At 48.4% G+C, this 21,094-nt stretch overlaps 9 protein-coding genes across 9 annotated transcripts; 3 read left to right on the forward strand and 6 right to left on the reverse strand.

Moving 5' to 3' along the window:
* Nucleotides 1–314: 314 nt before the first annotated feature.
* CNBA4480 (hypothetical protein) lies at nt 315–1,674 on the reverse strand (the record flags this gene model as incomplete). The annotated part of the gene is made up of 6 exons (XM_772886.1): nt 315–696; nt 744–944; nt 1,006–1,248; nt 1,297–1,424; nt 1,476–1,512; nt 1,610–1,674. 6 exons carry the CDS (start codon nt 1,672–1,674, stop codon nt 315–317), a joined length of 1,056 nt encoding a protein of 351 aa, XP_777979.1.
* Nucleotides 1,675–2,116: 442 nt separating this feature from the next.
* On the forward strand, nt 2,117–2,761 carry CNBA4490 (hypothetical protein; the record flags this gene model as incomplete). The annotated part of the gene is made up of 3 exons (XM_772887.1): nt 2,117–2,473; nt 2,537–2,628; nt 2,683–2,761. 3 exons carry the CDS (start codon nt 2,117–2,119, stop codon nt 2,759–2,761), a joined length of 528 nt encoding a protein of 175 aa, XP_777980.1.
* A 539-nt stretch (nt 2,762–3,300) lies between these two features.
* Nucleotides 3,301–4,927, forward strand: CNBA4500 (hypothetical protein; the record flags this gene model as incomplete). Its single annotated transcript, XM_772888.1, has 4 exons — nt 3,301–3,393; nt 3,459–3,557; nt 3,623–3,867; nt 3,943–4,927. The coding sequence occupies 4 exons, from the start codon at nt 3,301–3,303 to the stop codon at nt 4,925–4,927; spliced, it is 1,422 nt and encodes a 473-aa protein (XP_777981.1).
* A 277-nt stretch (nt 4,928–5,204) lies between these two features.
* CNBA4510 (hypothetical protein) lies at nt 5,205–6,913 on the reverse strand (the record flags this gene model as incomplete). The annotated part of the gene is made up of 9 exons (XM_772889.1): nt 5,205–5,318; nt 5,376–5,508; nt 5,559–5,802; nt 5,854–5,874; nt 5,928–6,017; nt 6,070–6,088; nt 6,138–6,223; nt 6,276–6,664; nt 6,726–6,913. The coding sequence occupies 9 exons, from the start codon at nt 6,911–6,913 to the stop codon at nt 5,205–5,207; spliced, it is 1,284 nt and encodes a 427-aa protein (XP_777982.1).
* A 969-nt stretch (nt 6,914–7,882) lies between these two features.
* Nucleotides 7,883–9,638, reverse strand: CNBA4520 (hypothetical protein; the record flags this gene model as incomplete). Its single annotated transcript, XM_772890.1, has 10 exons — nt 7,883–7,915; nt 7,969–8,166; nt 8,223–8,307; nt 8,358–8,632; nt 8,696–8,943; nt 9,002–9,038; nt 9,097–9,169; nt 9,201–9,287; nt 9,364–9,464; nt 9,519–9,638. 10 exons carry the CDS (start codon nt 9,636–9,638, stop codon nt 7,883–7,885), a joined length of 1,257 nt encoding a protein of 418 aa, XP_777983.1.
* A 320-nt stretch (nt 9,639–9,958) lies between these two features.
* CNBA4530 (hypothetical protein) lies at nt 9,959–10,822 on the forward strand (the record flags this gene model as incomplete). The annotated part of the gene is made up of 4 exons (XM_772891.1): nt 9,959–10,321; nt 10,381–10,523; nt 10,585–10,655; nt 10,707–10,822. The coding sequence occupies 4 exons, from the start codon at nt 9,959–9,961 to the stop codon at nt 10,820–10,822; spliced, it is 693 nt and encodes a 230-aa protein (XP_777984.1).
* A 314-nt stretch (nt 10,823–11,136) lies between these two features.
* CNBA4540 (hypothetical protein) lies at nt 11,137–13,100 on the reverse strand (the record flags this gene model as incomplete). The annotated part of the gene is made up of 4 exons (XM_772892.1): nt 11,137–11,228; nt 11,282–11,314; nt 11,365–12,000; nt 12,068–13,100. 4 exons carry the CDS (start codon nt 13,098–13,100, stop codon nt 11,137–11,139), a joined length of 1,794 nt encoding a protein of 597 aa, XP_777985.1.
* A 1,416-nt stretch (nt 13,101–14,516) lies between these two features.
* Nucleotides 14,517–18,014, reverse strand: CNBA4550 (hypothetical protein; the record flags this gene model as incomplete). The annotated part of the gene is made up of 6 exons (XM_772893.1): nt 14,517–14,582; nt 14,638–15,033; nt 15,101–15,562; nt 15,619–15,713; nt 15,767–16,394; nt 16,449–18,014. The coding sequence occupies 6 exons, from the start codon at nt 18,012–18,014 to the stop codon at nt 14,517–14,519; spliced, it is 3,213 nt and encodes a 1,070-aa protein (XP_777986.1).
* Nucleotides 18,015–19,237: 1,223 nt separating this feature from the next.
* CNBA4560 (hypothetical protein) lies at nt 19,238–20,967 on the reverse strand (the record flags this gene model as incomplete). Its single annotated transcript, XM_772894.1, has 8 exons — nt 19,238–19,477; nt 19,538–19,618; nt 19,708–19,985; nt 20,049–20,197; nt 20,255–20,295; nt 20,350–20,451; nt 20,509–20,596; nt 20,675–20,967. 8 exons carry the CDS (start codon nt 20,965–20,967, stop codon nt 19,238–19,240), a joined length of 1,272 nt encoding a protein of 423 aa, XP_777987.1.
* Between the last annotated feature and the right edge of the window lie 127 nt (nt 20,968–21,094).

Raw genomic sequence — 21,094 nt, forward strand, 5'->3', positions numbered from 1 at the left:
GTTCGCAAATCCTGCTAATAAATACTACAAGTAGCGCAGCACATCATAGGGCGGGCAAGTTTCCGGAATGGGCAGGTCATCAGAAGAAATCGTGGGCTACCGCCGTCACTTATTAGACTGCTCTCGTGTACCCGTCAACGCTCATCAAAAGAAGATTAGATTAAGAATATTTCATATAAAACATTTGTTTATCAGTCATCACTTGTATCATACATGGTGTTGTTCAGACTTTCCTAAAACTACATCTACTTGTCATGGTAGCGTAATAGTCTACTCATGGGGCTTCATAATGTCGAATTGCTTTGATCATCAATCTACTCCTTCACAGCTTCGGCATAAGAAGGAGCCCCAGGAGCCTGGGGGTTACGGCGGGTCCCTGATGCCTCATTCCGAGAGCTTTGTGCTTCGGTGGCTCTCCCAAGCCATTTCACAGCCTCTCCTACTTTCCTCTCAGCAAGTTCATGATACTCCTCCGCTGGTACGCCATATGCTTTAGCAGTGTTTTCCGCGACATTGACAGAAGAGAGTACAATGTGCCGAACATTGGGGTAGATGATGTTAAATAAGCGGAGAGCGTAATCTTCGAAAACAGACACAAGCTGAGCAATAGGGTTGCTGTCGAGATGCAGAGTGTCGTGGACGAAGTGTATGCTGGACTGGACGGAACTGATTAAGAGGCCGAACAAACCGAATAGGCTATCAATGACGTTAAAAGTGCACATTTTTATAGAGGCATTGCTCACAAATAGACTGGCCAAGTAATTATCCTCTTGGCGGCAATGCCTTTGTCTACAGAGGTATCACAACCGAATAACTCTGAGACGATTGACAGGGAAGCTTCTAGCTGGCCTTCTTCGGCGACAGGATGTCTGGAGATGATGCTATAGACATCGGACGCAAGGATGAAGAAGAAGCTTATAATTGGGCGGATAAGAAAGAATGGGCTATAGTATTGTCAATTAGGCAAATCATTAAAGGATAATAGATAATACAAAAAGCACCCACAGAATGTCCTCAAACCAAGTCGTATCCCTTCTCTTTGTAGGCCCTACTTTTGTCACGTACAGCTTCGTCTCGCCCTCCTCATCACGTGCAGCGTTCATGTGCAACTGTGAATCCCATGTGGACTTGAGTGCAACCTTTTCGAGATGATGATTGGCCCAGTGAGAAAGAGGAATGACCGAAGGAATAGCCGGAGGTCTGAATGTGCGTTCCCAAGAAAACCTGATGGTTTCGTCTCTGCATTGCCTGTAAGCAATGCACAATGTGTAGACAGCCAGGAAAAGAGATACTAACTTGGGATCATAATTGACATTCCCTGCCAAGTGAGAGTCGGAAGCAACTGCGGCTTCCAAAGCGGCCAGCTTTTTTATCCTGGAGACTCCTTGGACTTCTGCGAGGCGTGAGGTTTGCTTGCAATTGGCCTATTATAATAGTAAGTTTCGCTCCCTTGAGGTAAAACAATCATGTCTTACATCGAAGTATTGGTTGATAGCGGAGTCAAATTCGACCCTTCATGGTAATCCGTCAGCACAGCGCTTTTACTTTAGGTCAAGTCGCCATTCGACGGGTAGTAATAGTGGAGCGACAAAGAAGAATCTGTACTCACTTGTCGAGAGAGACAAACTTAGTCGCCAAGTCTTGGGCTACGTCTTTTACTGATTTCTGGTCCATGGTGGTCTAGTAATGCTTGCTGTATTTGAGTGATGGTGGTGAACGACATGAAGAAATGGATAATCCGCCTTTATATGTGTGAACTATTCTACATGCCCAGCCCTCAAATTCGTGGCTGCACCGCTCACTGACGCCATCCCACAGACCACAGTTCGCAGAAACGGTGACATACTCCACTTTGTTCCTGGGGCCAGAATTTCCCACGGATGCTGTCCCATGAGTGATGACGGACAAAATAAGGCCTCTCTCTCGGACAGATCCGATATCACCCGGCCATGATTTCGTAATCATCAAGTTCCAAGTTCAGTAGTTGTGATTTCTTGCTTGAAGTCGATAAGTCCGAATAATAATTACAGGTCGACTCTTTACTTCCACTATCCATATAGTCTGGATACGTTTAATAACACGTTCAAAGGCCTGTTGCTCCACGCCCATCTCACGAATGTCAGTACTTCGAGCTCTTCCTCGTGTGGCCCGCGTCGTGCGCCCTGCTCCTCCGTCCTTGAGATCCATTTCGACCACAAACACCATCTTCAAATCCCCCACTGCCGATCCCTTTCCTCTCCCTTTTTCAGACCCCGAACTTGCTCATGCAAATAACTCTCTCCCCTCCAACTCAGAAGAATGGCCCCTACCCGAACCTTTGGATCGCACTGGCGAGGACGAGAAGACACTTCGAGCGAGATTGATTTATCAGACTCGTAAGAGGGGTACGCTGGAGACGGATCTTATTCTGTCAACATTTGCCAGAGATGAGCTGCCAAATATGGACTTTGAGGAGATGAAACAATTCGACAAGGTGGGATCATCTCGTGTTTGCAAAGTGATTTTCCCGAACACTGCGGCTGACTTTTTTCTTCAGCTTTTGGATGAGCCTGACTGGGATATCTTCTACTGGTCGGTGAAAAAGCGAGATCCCCCTGCACGATGGAAGGGGACGCCTCTTCTAGAAAAGTGAGCCGCATTATCTTTTACCGTACTTAGGCGGCCGCCTGACAATCGTATTAGGCTTCAAAAACACGCTAAGAATGAGGGCAAAGTAGTTCGAATGATGCCTGAGCTGATGCAGAAGGAGCCTGACCTGTAACGGTGAGAGAGTGCATGTATCACCGTAGCGTGCGTAAGCCCTGGCGTGGTTTTTAGCCTGCAACCCTCCTTTCGGTATCGTCTGGCTTCGCACTGACCACTTCCCCATCGCGGCTTCTTTCCTCACTTCTTCCTTCCTCCACTATTTCTTGCATTGATTTCTGTCTTTTCTTCCTTCTTCTTTCATCCTCATTTCACAGTCCTCTTTATTGTCACTACCAAATGCAGCACCCCAGGGTCAACAGATATCCTGATAACGTCCTCATTCGCCTCCCAGCCTACTATGCCGATTATGGTGGCCCAGGTTGGTACCCAGAACTTCAGTTCCCTCACCAAACACGTCTAGCCGTACGGTACAGTTCTGCGCTCAGAAAAGATGTCTATATCCAACCCAATGCCCTTTATATATCTGGCATCAAGGAAGAGCTGGGCAAGGAAGGGATATGCGAAATATTGTATTCTTTCGGAGTAGAGCGAGGAGTGAGTAGAATCTGCCACCATTCAGGTATGGAAGCTAATATAGTACAGCTGGAGTTTACGATGTACCAACCTCTTAGACACCTCCCGGGTCTTGTAATGACCACTATGCAGTTCCCCTCTCAACGTCAGGCAGAAGACGTGTTGATCATTGTTGTGAGTAACGATAACTTACCATACTCAGTCAAACTCCAAATGGGAGCTGACTAAGTTAGAACAAGAACAGTCATCTTTTTGTTTCTTCTACCAGTGAATTCAAAGCCAGATACTCTGAAATCAATAGTAGGGGCGTTAATGCAGCCTCGACCAGAGACATCCTCGTACGTCCTTGCCTTTGCTCACTCATATTTAGGAACATGAATTTACAGCACTACCCTTGGTGTAGCTCGTCCGTGAAGAACTTTCCCTCGCGCCTGCCTACATTCCCACCGTTGCCTCTTCACACCCAGCCCATCCACTGTCTTTGCAGCCTTCCCGCTGGAACGCCGTCGGCTATGCCCGTGATGCTTTTGTCAACAAACGCAAGCTGACAGAATATGATCACGACCTTCATCCCCTTGTCTACGGCCATCTTCATGATCCATCCGATAAGCGCACTCATCGCGGTCGGGGATATGACAGAATGAACAGGTGCAATCCCCACGATCGGAGAGTGGTGCCTTCTCCACGAAAAAAGAGGCTTTTGGCGCATGATTTTCTGCCCAGTAGCTTGCACAGATATGAGGATATTCCTAAGTTACATCACCACGATTACCAGGTTTCATCTCATTTAATAGAGTCTGTTCCTGAATCTGCACTCCAACACGGTCGGAAGAGCCCGTACACTAGGTTTCAAAATGTCCTTGCTGATTATTCTCAACATAAATCAGCATCAAGATCGACCCTCTGGAATACTACTCAGCGGCCGCCCAAGAAAAAGATAAAGAGGAGAAAAAACTTGTTTAAGGCTAAGTACGCGTACGCTCTTGATATGGGTATTAGATCTCATGTTGGGAATGAGACAGTTCGTACTGGCGCCAATGCGCAAAAGAGAACTTTTTTGTCCAAAAGATTGCCCACTCTCACAGAGACAAGTGAAAACCAAATGGAAGGAGAGAACCAAACCGAGGCCCCATCAATTCCGTCAGCCGATGTTCTTGAGTGGCTGCGCCAGACTGTTTTGGACAATGATGGCAATGCAAAAACTTTAGCGACTGCAGCCGAAACATTGAAAGTCAATGTACCAGTACAAGCTGAGCAAGGACGGAATTTGACTTCCGAAGAGCATCCTGGTTGGAATGGCGAAGCGAATGCTGCCCTGGATAAAGAATCACGACCACAACTTCGCGCCCTCCCCCAGACCTGCGCCATCAATCTGGGTCCGCCCCGACCCTCCTGCAGTACCCCTTCACCGTTCATTTACAGTGACCTTCAACCTTTTGCGACATACTTCTGTCCCTTTATCCGTCAGACAGGGTATTGTGAGCCAAAGTTCATTGCATTATCGAATGATCGCAAGACCTTGTCTCTCATGAGGCGTTACGATCCTCACGAATCGCGGAGCTTCAGCGCGGTGTGCGCCATCGACGCTCTTCCGGAGGACCAGAGAAACCTGTTAGGGCTTGAGAGGAGGTGGACCATGATTGGGCATGCGGAAAAGATGTGGCGCGAAAGTGAAAAAGGTGCCGTTCAATTTCGCGCGCCTGAGTGACGTGTAGAGGTTTTTTAAGCATATATGGTTCGGGTCGTGTGGGATGAAGAGAAGCATTGTTGTGATTGTGTTGGGGTTCTATGTTTAGACTACATAGGCCCTTCTGAATTCAACTTCCGCATTGTAATCATAAAAGCCATCGAATATGTTTAGGAGTCACAAGATTGCATTCACGAAAGATTTAATAGCATTTAGTACAACAAGTACTCGTCGCTCTTTGACAGCGCAAGTATGCAAGAGATGTCAGCTGACATGATACGTCACAACGTTCATTTGTCTAGGAAGCGCCTCGAAATGATTCGGAAACCATTCCTACAGATACTCGGTCATCTTCTTCAAGGCATCGTACCATGATTTCATCATCCCAGCTGATTGGTAAGTACTTTTCTTCCTGCAAGTTAAACGCTATAAGCTCTTTGATCTGCCATAGGCTGAGTAACAAACGCACAAGACTGAGAGTGAGCCTATTCCATATCCCAGCTGCCATCCTCTGATGAGATGCTTCAGACGGATGGAAGCAGTCAATAGGGGAGAGAGCAGTTATGGGATAGTTCGGGAGATCAATGGCTGTCCCAGGTTGCCTAGCATGACGTGATCAATTATTGTACCACAGGCGCAAATAGTAGCGTACCAGATGGCTCCGAAGTGCTCGTCATCTTCTTTCTCCCACTCCCTGACAATTTCCAAGACAGCCTCATCGTAGGCCTCTCCTAATTCATCCATCTTTTGTCTGGTCCAATCCCCAGTGGGTCCTGGTAAGAGTGCACAGGAGCATCCAAGGGGAAAATGAGGAATAGGATATGGGAAGAGAGGCGGCTGACAATAAGGGTCTTTGAGGGTAAGTTTATATATCGCTGACACACGGAAGAGTCCGACTGAGGTATGGTCAGAAGCTCGACTACATAAGATTGGGGTTGAATCCTTACTAATGTTAATTATAATATTGGCTGATGCACCTAATCAGCAACAGATAGACGGCCTAGTTGTGGCAAGCACTTACGGACGTTCTTCCGTAGCGCGTTAACAGCACGTTTGATATCTTTCGCAAACCGTTTCGGGGAACCATTGAAGTCGATGTCGGTCATATTTGCTATATAGAAAGGAATTTAGCTTGAAACTAGATAACAAGATCAATCGTTTACAATATAGACAGAAAGAACACTGTAAACTTCAGCCTCAGGCGACAGAACAACGAGATGCTGCTACATACGATGTCATTCGCCCCTATGCCGAGATTGACAAACTTCCAATCTTCTTTCCTGATTTCCATGTCCTTTAATCTAGGTAGGATGAAATCTTATTGACATGTCAACCACAGCTACCTTTCGAAGGTTGGAAAAATACTCACCTTCTACCTGTCGCAATAAACCGGAACTGACGCTTCCTGAAACAGCGGCATTCAACCCATCTTCTTCCGGTCTCTCCGCACACCCTTTGATACCCCACCCATTTAAACATGTTACTGGAGGATGCTTCCCTTTGGAGCTTCCAGGTATTTCTTTTGCCGATGGCGAGAAGTGCCGAAGGATCTCAGGAATTGTAATGGCCCCAGGATCAGAACCAATTGGATAAGAGAGTCCGCGGTATTCTTGGATATCGAGGAAAGGGAGCAAAGGCCTCTGTGGGTCCACCTGGGAAGGAGCAGAAGATGCACTAGATGATCGAGATCCGCGTGCAAGGAGACCAGCTGTTATGCTGTCTCCCAAAGCCATTACGACTCTGAAATCATCTGGTCGGCTGGTACGCGCATGTAATGGTTAACCAAGTCCACCTTGAACAGCAGAAACAAACAGCTTACACATCCTTGGCAACTGTCGGATAAGCTCTGGAAGGAAGGGAAGGGCATTCATGTAGCCTTGAGAATGGCACAAGCTTGCCAGGTAACTGAGGTTTGGGTAGGTGCGGCGGCAAAGACCAACAGTTTAGTGGGACAAGCGCAAGTACCAGGAGAAACTGAACGATTGGCGAATATCTGTGAATCCACATTTGATAGTGTCGGTGGAATTCTGAAAATCTATTATAAGGACATGCTCAGTATACAATGACCGTGTAAAGGAGAGGGGGCAGAGCCAAACAAAGGGGTGGCTCATTCGTTCAATAACATCATAATAAAGAAATGTTGTCGAGGCACCTGACGGAGAAGAAAAAAGGACGACCCTGTTGCTCGGCATTGTCCGTCGGCCATGATTCATTTGTTTCTTTTTTAATAATTTCTGCCTTTCCTTGCATTGCTCGCTGTCTTTTTCGTTCTTAATAACCCTTCTTGTCTCAAACTTACCATACTGATTATACCCCAAGGCTTTAACACTCACAATTCGCCGTCCATGTCGTCCACAGCATTAGATACCGCAGACAAACGCGCGTTTCCTGGTAAAGACTGCCTGTATGCCTATCTTGCTATCGTTCCTTGCGTGTGTGTGCCCCATTGTATTTAAGCTGATCTTGGGCTTTAGAACATGTCGTCTTACTGGGGCCGCAGCATTCACTGGCATCGGAACGTACGCGCTGGTACAAGCCAATCAACAAGGAGCCTTCAAGCGGATACGGCCGCAAGGTGCACCAGTCGTGGCGGGGAAAATCACAGCGTTGGTTGGAACTGGTGAGTTGAATCGGTTGAAAATGGTGTGTATGGCGATACAAATATGCTGATCAAGGAATAGTCTTCATAGGCTTGGGTATAGGGAGGCTGTTCATATAGGATGTCAAATTGATCATTGAAACGACATTAATGCGACAACGCAGTCAACAACCAAAATCCTCGACCGTCACATGCACCCTCGCACCTATGTGAACGCTAGCGGTTTTTAACCATCGCTACTCAGCTTGGGCCACCCAATCATCGCATGTGCTAGAGATAGGAACCGGGAATGGATAGGAGTATGGATACACATGCATCGGGAAAGAATTGTACAACGACCGCCACAGTTTCAACTCAAAAATAGGTGACGACGTAACTTATTGCTCGTTAACAAAGACAGCAGCCATACCCTTCAACAAATTAGCAATAGATCACCTTCCTTGTGCATCATACCAAAACTTACCATACCGCTTCCGATACACATGCTCGTCACAAAAATCTTCTTCTTTTCACGTTTGGCCTCAGAAAATGCTGTGGCGATCTGTCTGGCGCCCGTGCAGCCCAAGGGGTGACCAATAGCGATGGCGCCACCGACAGGATTGACAATTTCGAAAGGAATATGGAGGTGTTGGATGGACATGACTGCTTGAGATGCGAAGGCCTGATAGAGCAGCGCGTCAGGAAGTTGGCTGGTTACCATCAACAGAGGAAACGCACTTCGTTGATCTCAAAGAAGTCGACATCATCCTTGGATATGCCAGCCTTCTCAAGGACCTTGGGGATAGCAAATGCGGGGCCAATACTGCAAATGATGTTAGCTTGAACAGACATAACATCTCATTTCCAACTCACCCCATGAGTTTAGGAGGTACACCAACGACGGCAGAGATGACAAACTTGCCCAAAATTGGCAATCCCAACTTTTGAGCGACCGAACGCCTGGCAAGGATGACAGCAGCTGCGCCATCGGACACCTGGGACGCATTGCCGGCATGAGTGCTGCCGTCCTTGGCAAATGCTGGTTTGAGCTTGGCAAGAGACTCTGCAGTCACACCTTCTCGGATGCCTTCATCAGAATCTATAATGATTTCTTTTTCGTCGTTAGTCTTAGGATCAGTCCACCGCACCTGGAGAGGAACCGATCAGTGATAATTCTTCGCGACGCTGCGCTATGGTGGAATAACATTCACCTTGACGGGGACAATTTCCTCTTTGAATTTACCAGCCTTCTGAGCAGCAGCAGCCTTGCCAAAACTGTTCGCAGCAAAAGTATCTTGTACGTCTCGTGAAATGTTGTATTGCTTAGCAACGTTTTCAGAGGTGATGCCCATGGGAGTGAGACAGTCTGCTGACTCTGGGTTGGAGAGAATTTCTTCGGACATCTTCTCAGGGAGAACGCCAGCACCGTAATGAGCGGTCATGTGTTCAACACCGGCGCCTGCATGCAGTATCAGCATTCAGAATACGCCAAGATAGGTCAAAGTACTTGCCGATACCAATGTCAATCTCTCCAGCCTTGATTTCGTTGGCGATCTGAAATAATGCCTTCGTCAACATGGGTTATGCAGATATCGACCGCATGGACACCCACCTGAACAACAGCGGTCAAGCCTGACGAACATTGTCTATTAACGGTATTGATGGGAGTGCTGCTATATATCAGCCTGGGTTCAAATCATGTTTGCTAGCACTCACGTGTAAGGGATCCCTGCGTATAGCTGTGCCATTCTAGCCACATTGGCACCTCCACCGGGAGGCAGCACATTTCCCACGGCGACGTCTCTAAAATAAAACCCAATCATTAGTACAAATTAAAGTGGTCCTGGAACGGTGAAGGCTACAGGAGGGGAAGGCTTACTGAATTTGTGATGGATTGACTTTGCCTCGCTTCACCGCTTCGGTAAAGACGGCGGCGAGAAGGTCTTCAGGACAGCAATCTTTGAAACCTCCCTTCTTTGCCTGTGTTTGAACTTGTAAGCTTGAATATAGTATGTGGAGTCTTCAGTGACGAACCTTGGCAATAGGTGTTCTGACAGCGCTGACAATGACAACGTCGTCGGAAGAGTTAATCAAAAGCCTCGCTCTACCGAGAGAGGGGATAGAGTTTGTAATATTCTGAATAGTAGAGGCCATATCTGTGAAGCTATATTCTGAATCGTCTATATCTGTTCTTCAAGTACAAATTGAAGGTAGAAGTCGAGATATAGGAATATGGATAGAAACGAAATGTTTCCCAAACGTGGATGAAGTCACTCTCCGGCACAAGTGATAACCGGATGGCCTTCGGCGATTTGACGGTGTTTCTCACGAGTGGCGGACTTGTTGATTAGTCACATTCTCGCGCGCCTTGCTATTTTTCTCCGCCCGTCTCCGAGCATTTGCCTCGCAAGCCAAGAGTCACTCAGCCCACAACTGCTCTTCAAGAACTCACACAGATACGGACAACCCCCACCATGGCCTCCATCTGCACTGCTTGCTCTCGCCTCCTTCCCCGCCCAGCCATCCCGTCATCTTCTCGTCTTCCAGCCTCTCTTGCACGTCTTCCTCCACCTCGCCATTTCTCTACTCTTCTCACTCCCTATTTTCAACGTAGAGTACCTCGCTCCGACCCGAAACCTTGCCGTTTAGCTACTACATCAGCTTACAATTCTTCTCGTTCTGGTTTACCAGATTTGCCACCTATCCCTTCAAGGCCTAATATCAAAGTCTCTGCGCCGTCATTAGCAGCGATCAAAGAGGAGGGATTTTATGACGACGATGTCAAGCTGTTGCCACCAGAAGAGGCGTTTTTGAACATCACTCCAGAAGCTGTTCAAGTGAGCTCAACGCAAACTTTCTCCATCAAATCCCTTTAGGCTGACGCCTGTACGATTAGCAATTGACCAGGATCACTTCACGTGAACCTTTAGAGGTCCTGAGTCAAGGTAAGCTTGCGTTGAGAGTGGGGGTAGAAAGTGGTGGGTGTCATGGGTATCAATATATTATGGACTTGACAGAAGAGAGAGGTGTCGATGACTAGTGAGTTTGCGAAGCATGGTGGCGACCAATCACAATGTTGGCATTCTAATCAGTATTATAGCGTCTTACAACCAGAGGGTGTGGCATGTATACCAGTTGTCATCGATCTCACATCGTTCGGTCTTCTCAAAGGTTAGTCGCTTCCGAATAGCCCGTAACTTATTCGCTCATGCGAGACGTTAGGTGCTACACTTCACCACGCCACCGAGCTCATTGGATCTTCCTTTAGACTACAAGACAACCCGCAAGCTAAAGAGGGTGGCGCTTGCGGTTGTGGTGTAAGTTGGGAGGCCAAGTAGTCATGCATTCATCGTTTCTGTCTTGATTGCGGTCTGCATTTATCGCCAAGTATATATTTTCACGCCCTCATTCAACCCCGGTTTTTCTCCAACTTGGCAAGTCACGTATTTTCCTCCACCGGTCTGAATTCGATAGAGTGCTACCACTAGACGGGACTGACATTGCTGAAGCAGATTTCTCTCTTGTCCGCGTACCGGACTGGGAGGTTATCGCAGCCGATTCTGGCAATGGAAGATTTGTTTGCACTTCCTCAAACCAATCAAATTGTTCTAGACCTTTGTCAGAATGACGCTTTGAGAGAGGTGGACCTTATTTAGAGAGTAAACTTACCATTAAGTTCTAAGCCGTTAGCTATGAACAGTTTTTCGAGCTCTGTGAGCTGCCGAGGAGCGATTGTATGCGTTTCTGCGTTATTTGTTTAGTCAGCTGATACACGCAAGTCCTCCTTATCAACTTACCAGAGACTGTCGCTGCATCTATCTGTGTTGTCACTTTGGGAAGGCGTAAGTCTTGCATCATCAACCTTAAAGGAGAAACATACCCGCGTCGAGCTGTCGTGATGCTTCACCGTCACTGCCAACGCCAATGCTTTCGTTCGCCATCCTGGAAACATGCCATTCCTCAACATCCCTTTCCCATTTTTTAGCCTCCTCTCTGTCCCTTTGAACGGATGTCGCCCAAGCTTTGTGTTCGTTTTTGGTAGTGGCTGGCGGTTTACTGTGTTCTGTCTGAAGTGCTCTGAGGGTGAAGTAATTGGACGCCGCGCGAGACGTAAGGGCATTGTGTGCCTCCAAGCCTTCTGAAGCAACAGTGGAATCGTTCAGCGGTGTGGCCATCTCTTCCCACTTAGCCTTAGATCGCTCAACAATCTCTTCCATTGCCGATGAAATAGCAGCACTGTACTTAGCTTGTTGAGACGATACCATTTTATTTCGGGGCTGTCCGGAGGGTAATGTGTCCGCATACGAGTTGATGTCTTGCTGTAGCTCCGAAAGACAGTTGAAAGCCACTTGAGGCATAGGCTTGAGTGCGGATAGATCGGGCGTATAATCAACCTTGGAGGGAATATAAGGAATCATACGCTCAAGCAAATAGTCATGAAGACTAGGCTCATCTGCTGTAGCATTTTCTTGAGTGAAAGGAGTACTGCTTGACATTCCGAACCATGAATTGGCCACTTATATTCAGACAAAAAGTCAGTCCACTGATCCGATTGCAAAGATCACTAACGAAGAGATTCTCACCATTCTGTCGAGATACTCTGGGGGTAGTTACTTCATTCCATTTGAAATTCCGGCCGTCTGAACATTCTTCCCAATCTTTGTTGATAGTATTCACCATCTTGGCGACTTCATCACGTTTTGCCTTCGTATAGCTCTCTAATTCCTTCAAGCGGGTTAATGAGAAACGCAGGACTGACGGCCCATAAGTGGGGTCGTCGAGGTCTCCCTTCGTCAATGCATCCATATGACATTTTCTTATCGGCCCTTCCTGCCTTTCTGTTGTCTCAGTGAAAAACCTGTCAGCCTTCTGCTGTATGTCAATGAGTAGCTCGGGGTCAATATCCCAAGCCGAGGACTGCAAGTTGCTGACAGCGAATCGCAATTCGGACAGCGCTTTCGTCCAAGGCCTGCTTCTGTTTTTGTTTTTGCCGGTCAGCGGCTTAGAAGCACCACTGCGCAGGCTGCAAAGATCATCGTATATTTTAGTCGCTATATCGGGTAGCATTTGATTGGTTGTCAAGTGCGATTGGACAGCACTATATGACCGGCGAAGAATGTCGAGTTGTGTGCAAGCGGCATCGTTCCATATCATTTTTTTGTGATTCTTCAACTCTTCCAGATGGGTGCTCATGTCTTGAAGCAACACTTGCAATCTATCCGTACCACTGCCTTCCAGCAGGATCTGGACATGCTCTCTTTCACGACGAAGCAGCGCAGCCTCCTCTTGAAGGACTCTGGAGTACTCTGAAATTCGGGAAGGGTCCCAATTTCGGTAGTCTGTCGTCGTCGACTCTGGTTCTCCTCGCTTATAGCCCAGGGTATGGATAACGGATTCACTGTCCATAAACGTGAGTGTTTTGAGTTTCTCGATGAATGAAGGAATGCTGACCCTGGCTTGCGAAGCGATCGATAGAATTTTTTGAAGATGGTGGTCTCGAAGATAGTACGCTGCACACCGTCCGGGTAGATCACCTAGAATGAACTCGAGTGAGGCGAGTTTCAAAGCCCTCGTTTGGGCCTCTGTTGCAACCGATCGGGTTGAAGGATTCGACATGGTAATGGGATGCTTGTTCGTGATATAAAAGTGTGATTATCATCAGGTGAAGATTGGTCGTCGGAGGCTATTTATATACTAGGGTCAGAGCAGTCTTCGCCATGACAAGCGAACATGGGTTCAATTTGCCTACCGCATAAGTTGGAAGAAAGGATGCGTTTTCATGTGGTGAAACACCAACAAGGAAAGCAGGGGCAGAGAAGTCATTGGTATATGCCTTCTTCTCCGCTACGAGCGAGAAAAAGAGGGAGCCATGGAGAAGAAGGGAGAGAGCTCTGAAGCTCCGAAGAAGAGTTAGTTCTCCATTATTACGTTACGATATCGGTTACATAGATGAACGCTCAACGGTAAGTTTAAATGTAAGGCTTGATGGAGGTTAGGTGAATGGAGCTGAATGGGTCGGAGTGAGAATATTGTAGCATGGTATGTCGGACCTTCATAAACGTCGTCCTCCTTGCATTGTAATAAAAAAGAGAGTGCTGACGACAAAATCTTCTACTTCGCGAGCTGCAAATCTACCTTGGAGTGGTTCGGAGTCCGGATGAGGGACTGCGAAAGGCAGAAAGATGCCGTTGGATGGCTGGTTAGTCAACGAAGATTGCGTGGCTTAAATGGTATTGTCAAGGAAATAAGATTGAAAAACTAAAAAGAATGACTAGGTCGCTGAAAGAAAGCCGCCGCATCATCCAGCAGCGCCCACTACGTACTTGGCCGCGACCACCATTGATCATATGTCAACAATCAATCATATTGGCGAATGGAAATTGAGTCGTTACTTGGCTACTATGCTCAAAGATAGTATGCCATCCATACTCTGCAAAAGTAGCTATTGGACACTTGCTCAAATGCTGATGGTACGCATATGGTTGTCTGCTGTTGTACATCAATATCGCGTTAAACAAAACCCTATGTAACAAAGAAGATGCTATGTACATAGTTACACACGTTACGAAATAATCAAGCGGATGATATGATGATGCAGCAAAGTAAAGCGAAAAGGCGAAAAGGGCAGGTAAAAGATAGCCGAAAAGAAGGTAAAAAAAGGAATGCGACTATATACAAAGAGATCAGAGCCCGAGGTGATATGCTGGGTAATTCGCGAAATACGAGAATAGGGGATCGAGAAAGATGAGCATGGATATTATACATTTTTGTGGTCGAAATGGGTCTGTTATAGTGTGACAACGCGAAACGAATCGAGAGCAACATGTAGTGTTTGAGATAGAGGAAGAATGGGAAATTCGCACAGATAGGGGCGAGGAATGGAGATGTAAGGCGGGCTATTCGGACCAGGAAATTGGGTCGAGGGAAGTTGGAATAAAAGGTGGGAGCCATGTACGGATTTGAAGACATTTCGCCGATGAGTTGAAGCTAGCTTGTGAGATGCTCGACTACCGGCGAGACGACCAGTTTTATCTAGCTAGAGCTATCGATAGCCTGCCAGTCCTCTTGATTCTCTCCTACGCTAGGGAAAGCGAATCCCTAAGGAACAGTGGTTAGCAGTTCCATACATGCTATTTACTGGATTGAGACGCACATCAAAGTTGAAGACCTCGTTATCAAACCCGCCTCCGTCTCCGTCGTTGAAATCGAGCATCTTGAAAAGCTCGTTTGAGTCATCGAACTCGAATGGCGCTTCAAAACTTGTGTTTTGACTTTGAGGTGCTTGCGTTTGCATCTGGGCTGGTACTTGTGCTGGTGGCGGAGGGGGGGCAGGTTGTGATTCAGGGTGAATGTGTTCGATCTCCGTTAAGGGTGCAGGGGTCGGTTGCTCCTGGCTAGGGGTCTGTGCAGGAAGAGGATACACAGTACTCTGCGTCGAACCAGGAGTCTGTGCAACTTGTCCCGACGGGGTTTGTGCCGGTTCCTCCCCTTCCGTCCGTAAAGCATCTCCAGTGGGCTGATTCGCATAGGCATTTTTAGCTGCCTTCGTCTATAATTTGTAAGGTTAGCTATGACAGCCATCGATCGTGATTTTCTCTCCACATGAATTATCTCACCTTTGCCTTGCCCTTGACTGGTTTTTCCGCGGTCGTCGTCGCGGATTTCAACGGACGCTTGCCTGCACTAGGGGTTTTGCGTTTGCTTGTGGCTGAGGCGGCGCCAGATTGAGGTGCATCAAGGTCCGAAGCACCCCCAACTTCGGTATCAATGGTGATTCGAGCTGGCTTCTTTTTACCCTTTGCGCTTGCAGGTGTTGGTGCACGATCGACGGTGTTGCCATTAACGTTGGAGTTCCCATCTACATCATGACCAACGGCCGGTGATTGACCATTACCCATCGGTGAAGTTCCCAACTGGACAGGAGACACGCCTATTGTGAAGTTGGCCGGTGAGTTGGCTACGCTGGTACGCTCCACTTGTTGGCGAGCATAGGCGGCCTGAGTGGCCGCATATACTCTTTGGGCCTCAGCCAGATTATGTTGTCGGGTGGGATCTTGAGATGTTTGGGATGCAGGAGACTTGATAACGACATTAATCATGTTGGAAATGGGATGACTCTTGTCAAAGCACTCACTTGTGAGATTTCGTTCATGTGGCCCTGTTGAGGGGTCATTTGCGCTGAAACACTCCTGGCAAGTTCCACAGCTTGCCGTCTTTGGTCTTCGGGTGCTGGTCACGGGGTGTTCAGTCATCATCCTCTGGACATCAGGTTATCAACTTACTCGGTGCACCGACTTTGGGAAACTTGCCACCCATTTGGCCATCTTCACCTTCTCGCTTCCTCTTCTGCAACGGGGATTCGAATTGCATTCTCTGCTGCTGAGTCTGGTGATGCATACCGGGGGTCTGCGAGGCTATATGACCATTGGATATCGCAAACATTTGACTTTGCTGATGTTGCTGTTGCTGCTGTTGTCGTTGTTGTTGTTGAATTTGATTTTGCTGAGTCATGTATTGTTGTTGCTGTATCAATCTATGCACCTCATCTTGGGTAAGCGTATGCGGCTGGTTATTAATCATAACTATATGTCTTTGTTCCTGGCCTTGTTGTTGTTGCTGCTGTTGATGAGGATGCTGGTTTTGTCCTTGTTGCATTGCCAACTGACGTCTCACAGATTCCTGTTGAGCGGAAATTTGGGCTTGCTGCGCCTGCTTCATTTCCTCAGCCTGCTGTAATCTGAGCTGGGTATCGTCATGTTTGGCTTGAGGCGCTGTGCGCGTAGTCGTGGGAGGAAAGGCAACATTATTAGCGGCGTTTGCAGAGTGGGAAGATATCAAAGAGGTAGGTGGCTGGAAGAGATGGGGTTTCTGAGCCAAAAGCGTTCTAGTATCTTGGTAAAGCATCCACCACTATTCGCGATTATATCAGCACGTATCTTGTGAGAATGATACGGAACGCCGTACCGTGAACAATTCTCCCAAGTCCTTCGTTTCGTCTTTTTCTTCTCCATCTTTATCGACTCCCATTTTTTCGTCATCTGTTTCCCTGCCAAAAATAGAATCGGAACCTTGCGGGTCATCCTTGCCTGTGGCTGACACGGACTGGCCGGCAGGCGTAGAGCTAGTCTTGACGTCCCGAGGTGACTGCATTTTGGGCGATGAGCCGCTTGGAGACCCAGGCTTCCCTTCAATATTTCTCCCCGCACGTTTCATATCTTCTTCAAATGCTTGCACGGCATTGGAGTATCCAGCTCTTTTCAGATATGCCAGAATCTCCTTGTCAAACATTCCTTGTGGATCGTGCGACCGTTCTTCCGCACGTTTCTTCCCCTCCTTCGCTTCCTTCTCCATCTCTGCAAGTCCCAATTTCGCATCGGCAAGCATACTTTCCAGCTTGTCCGTCTTTTGTTTCCATCGTTCAAGACGGTTTTGTGAAGACAGTATCAAAGTCTTTGACCATCGCATAGGCGGCTCAGGTGGTATTTGGGGGGGGATTTGCAGTCCATTTGCTTGAGACTGTCCAACTTGCTGAGGACGATTTTGAGCGATATGGGAATCAGACATGGAAACTGGGATGGTAGAGGCTCTTGGGGGCAATATAGCGGGGGCGTTGCCAGTGACTGATAGTGCTGATGAACTTGCCTGCATATGCGTAGCTTGAGGCTGCGGTGGTTGAGACTGTTGCATCCTCATATGAGGTGGCATAGGCGAAGCACTTCTTGAGATATCATGCATCGGACGTTTCATAGACGGTGGTGGAGGGACTTGTAACAGACTGGGTGTAGGAAGGCTGGCGGGAGGCGGACGAGCAGAAGGGGGCAAGGATGCACGTTGCTGGGCCTGGGCTGCCTGCTGAGCTAGAGCTTGCTGCCGTTGCAGGTGCTGTAGTTGAGCTTGCTGCTGAGGCGTCATCATCTGCTGCTGCTGCTGGACCTGTTGCTGTTGCTGTTGTTGGACCTGCTGCTGCTGCATCTGCTGCAAAAGTTGCTGTTGTTGCAAGTGCTGCTGCTGTTGTTGCTGATACAAGGCCTGCATCTGTTGGCCTTGGCCTACTTGCTGCTGCTGCTGCTGTTGTTGTTGCTGTCGAGGGTCGTTCTGCCATGCCTGATTGATCTGTACCTGCCTATTTTGAGCGTCTAGCCAGACCACCCCCCCTTGAGGTGTCAAGACCTGCCTGATTCCCTGTGCCTGGAGACTCTGCACCATTTGGGGATGCTGCATCATATGCCTAGGCGCCTGTTGTGCGGCAACACCAAGGGACCGTTGAGCTGCTGTCTTCACTTCTCGCCCTTGCTGCGGCTGCTGCTGCTGCTGCTGTTGTTGTTGTTGTTGCTGCTGCTGTTGCTGTTGTTGCTGCTGCTGTTGTTGTTGTTGTTGTTGTTGCTGTTGCTGCTGCTGCTGCAACCTCACTTGCTGCTCCAGGTATGCCCGATTCTCATCCGACATGGTCTGCTGCTCAAATGGAACACGCTGGGCACCGTTAACCACCATCATTTGTTGTTGAAGGGCAGGGTCTATAGGCGGGTTCATCCCTGGATGCTGTATATGAGGCGCGGAGGGCTGGAGCGCAAGGACAATGGAGGGAAAGCACCAGAAGGTGTCAGTACATACGTGCAAATGTCTTTTCCACCGAGCTCACCATGACCATCCTGGGACCCGACTGCATCCTGGGAAAAACGGGCAGTTGCTCACGGGTTAAGAAATGATCGATGGGGACGATTAATGGGATGCGGCGTTATAAACGACGAGCGTCTACAGTCTAAAGGCAGGGTCAGCCTGTATGTCCAGCCGTCGACCAAAAAGGACGGGAAAAGAGGCGGGAAAAAGTAACCAAGCGGGCCACGGTACCGCAGAGCGGCAGCAGGGACAGCTCTGCGCGATTTGTCCCGTTTTTGTGCACCCATAAAGTACGCGATCGACATACCACGTTTTTACGCTCCTTCCCGGCCTGTGCGCTTCCGGTACTGGTGCTGGTGCGTAGCCGGGGCTTGTGTCTGGAAGCGGGGGAGTTTTCAGCGGCGAAAGGTTGGAAGGTGGGGTGGCAAGTCTGGATGTGCCACAGAAAGGTGAGCAGAGATGAAAGGAAGGGATGCGGCCGGAAACGGCATTTGGTGCGTGCGAGACCGCACTAGTGGATGGGGAAAAGGACCTACTGCGAACGCAAAATGGCTGTGGCGGGGGCGTACGGGCGTCGCGGGGGGACGGGCAAGTGGCTGGCGGGGCTGGCCGGGCGGGGGGGGACGGACGAGGCTGGACGCACAAGACATGCACTACATGCACTACGAGCCCATCCACTGCGCTCGCCCGGAAGATGCCCCTCCGTACACGGGTGGCGGCTGTTGTGGCGCTGTATTGACAACCCCATATCCAGTGACGTCGGCACTTTCCACAGGCACATTTTACTTTAATCAACCCCCCGCAGCAGACGAACTGATTGTTCATTTCACCACAGCCCCTGCAAAGCATCCGCTGGCCTTCTCTTGCATCGTCGCCGTATCACCGCACGCTATACGATCCAAAGTATCCCGCTCTATTTCCATCTGTCATGGCAGATCACTCACATACTAAGCAATTTCTTTAACCCAGATTCCCAACAAGTGCGATAAACAAATACGACTGTACGTGCTGCGTTTGCATCTACGACGTTTGGCTACACTACAACACCTCATTTGAAAGGCATGTCTAGAACAAGAATACAGGTACACAATATTGATGACGAGGAGAAAGAATGCGCTTCGCTTACAACTTGATGCTCATTTGGCAAACCTCAAAAGCTGGCCCTTGACTACGACATCTAGACCTAGATCATCCCTCACACTCAACCCCGTAATCTTATCCTCAAATTCCTTCACCAACGGATTTTCCTCTTGTTGATGATATTCGTCCTCTGGCCAAGGGGTTAAGGGCGAGCCCGTTAAGAGGGAGTAGGCGCGGATACGGTTATCAGAACCCGAGGCGAAAAGGTGGGTGCCAGAGGGAGAAAGGGCCGTGCTCTGTTCCGACAATGAGTTGGGAGTAAAAGAGGGAACGGGGAAAAGAGGGTGGAGACATACAACTTGAGTTTGATAGTTGTTGATATGACCCTGGAAAGTGTGCAACGGCTTATCACTAAATCTCACATCGTACAGGAGCAACTGTTACATGAACGGTCAGGATCAACTTCTGAGCTTTAATCCACCCCTGCCGTCAAAAGGTGACAGAAAAAAAGAATGGCAAAACTCACTTCATCCCCCATCCCACTGACGACTAATCCCCAAGGAACAGCCCCGTCCTGTACCCTTTTCACATTTACGACCGCCTTCCTCCCTCTTGTTCCCCCGACGACCACAGGACTCTTCGGCTTTACTCTGAGATCTTCACAAGTGACCAAGCCAGACCGCTGGCCCGTGAATACGAGATCGCGAGAGTACTGATGGACTGCGAGGGCATCAGACGGCAAACGACGGTTTGAAGTGGTGAAAGAGGATGTGTAGTTGATCGTCGTTAGGGACTTGTGGCCGCCTATTGTTTCCTTTTAGCGATGGGAAAAGGCAATATGGTAAAAAACGAAGCCTAGAAACATACCGATAGTACACCGATCATCGAATGAAGATACTTCATACATATCGCCTCCATTGAGATTGAGTTCAGAGTGGCTCATAAAGATATGCTCCAGCATTTGAGGATCTCTCTTGAACAGGTGGACATGCGGATCTGCACCACCTGAAACGGCTCTTGAGCGAAAAGAGTGAGCAACAGCCGAATTCGGTGAGAATCGGAAAGGAGCTCACATTAAAGTCATTCGCATGATATCGAAATGTACTCCCATGAGCTGATACAATTGAGATTAGCACCGACTCATTACAGTGGCTGACGCAGAACGCACCACTTGAGGACAGATATAAAGGACCACAGTTTCTCCCTCTGGGCCATGCATGACCAATTTCCCATGATCCGTTGTTGCTAAATATGCTTCTTCTCCAAAAGACTTTTTTTTGTTTTGATTCATCAGCACACGAGCTCAATCCTATGAATAAAAACTTGCTTTGTAAGATGTGATTGTCTCTCCATGACAACCACAGGAATGATGCTCTGCATCTAATTGCAGCTTACTTAGTATGGCTTCTTCTCCTCTACATCTCCAACGTTAGGAACGACAGCTTTCATAAAAATGAAAGTAAAAAGGTCAAATGACAGCGCTGGGACCTCACCTTTCGCTTCGCTTTCCCATCCCTACTCCCATCCTCCCCCTACCTTTGACCAATTTTCTCCCAGGACCAGATACTAAACTTTCATGAATATCCGGTTTCTGACGTTTCCTTTGCGGTTGACAGTCTAAAATCCCCAATATCATCTCCGGACGGCCTTTTCTGGAGAGCGAAGCAGAGGCATAGAGACTTGGTGTGGGCTGGTCATTTTGTAGTGGACCCTTGGGGGTCGGGAAGTATCTGTTTTTGAGAGGGTCGTAGGTCATGCCTGGAAGGTTTCCCAGAGGGCCTGACATGGTGTCGGGAGGTGTAGAACTGGCAGAACGGGTGATTTGCTGGAAAGTGGTTATGGGTCCCATTGTCGATTAATAATTCACCTGCTGCAGCGAGTAGTGGCGGAGGGGATCGTCGCGTGGAGGAAGC

This window comes from Cryptococcus neoformans, chromosome 1 (genome assembly GCF_000149385.1).
Source record: "Cryptococcus neoformans var. neoformans B-3501A chromosome 1, whole genome shotgun sequence".
NCBI lineage: Eukaryota > Fungi > Basidiomycota > Tremellomycetes > Tremellales > Cryptococcaceae > Cryptococcus > Cryptococcus deneoformans.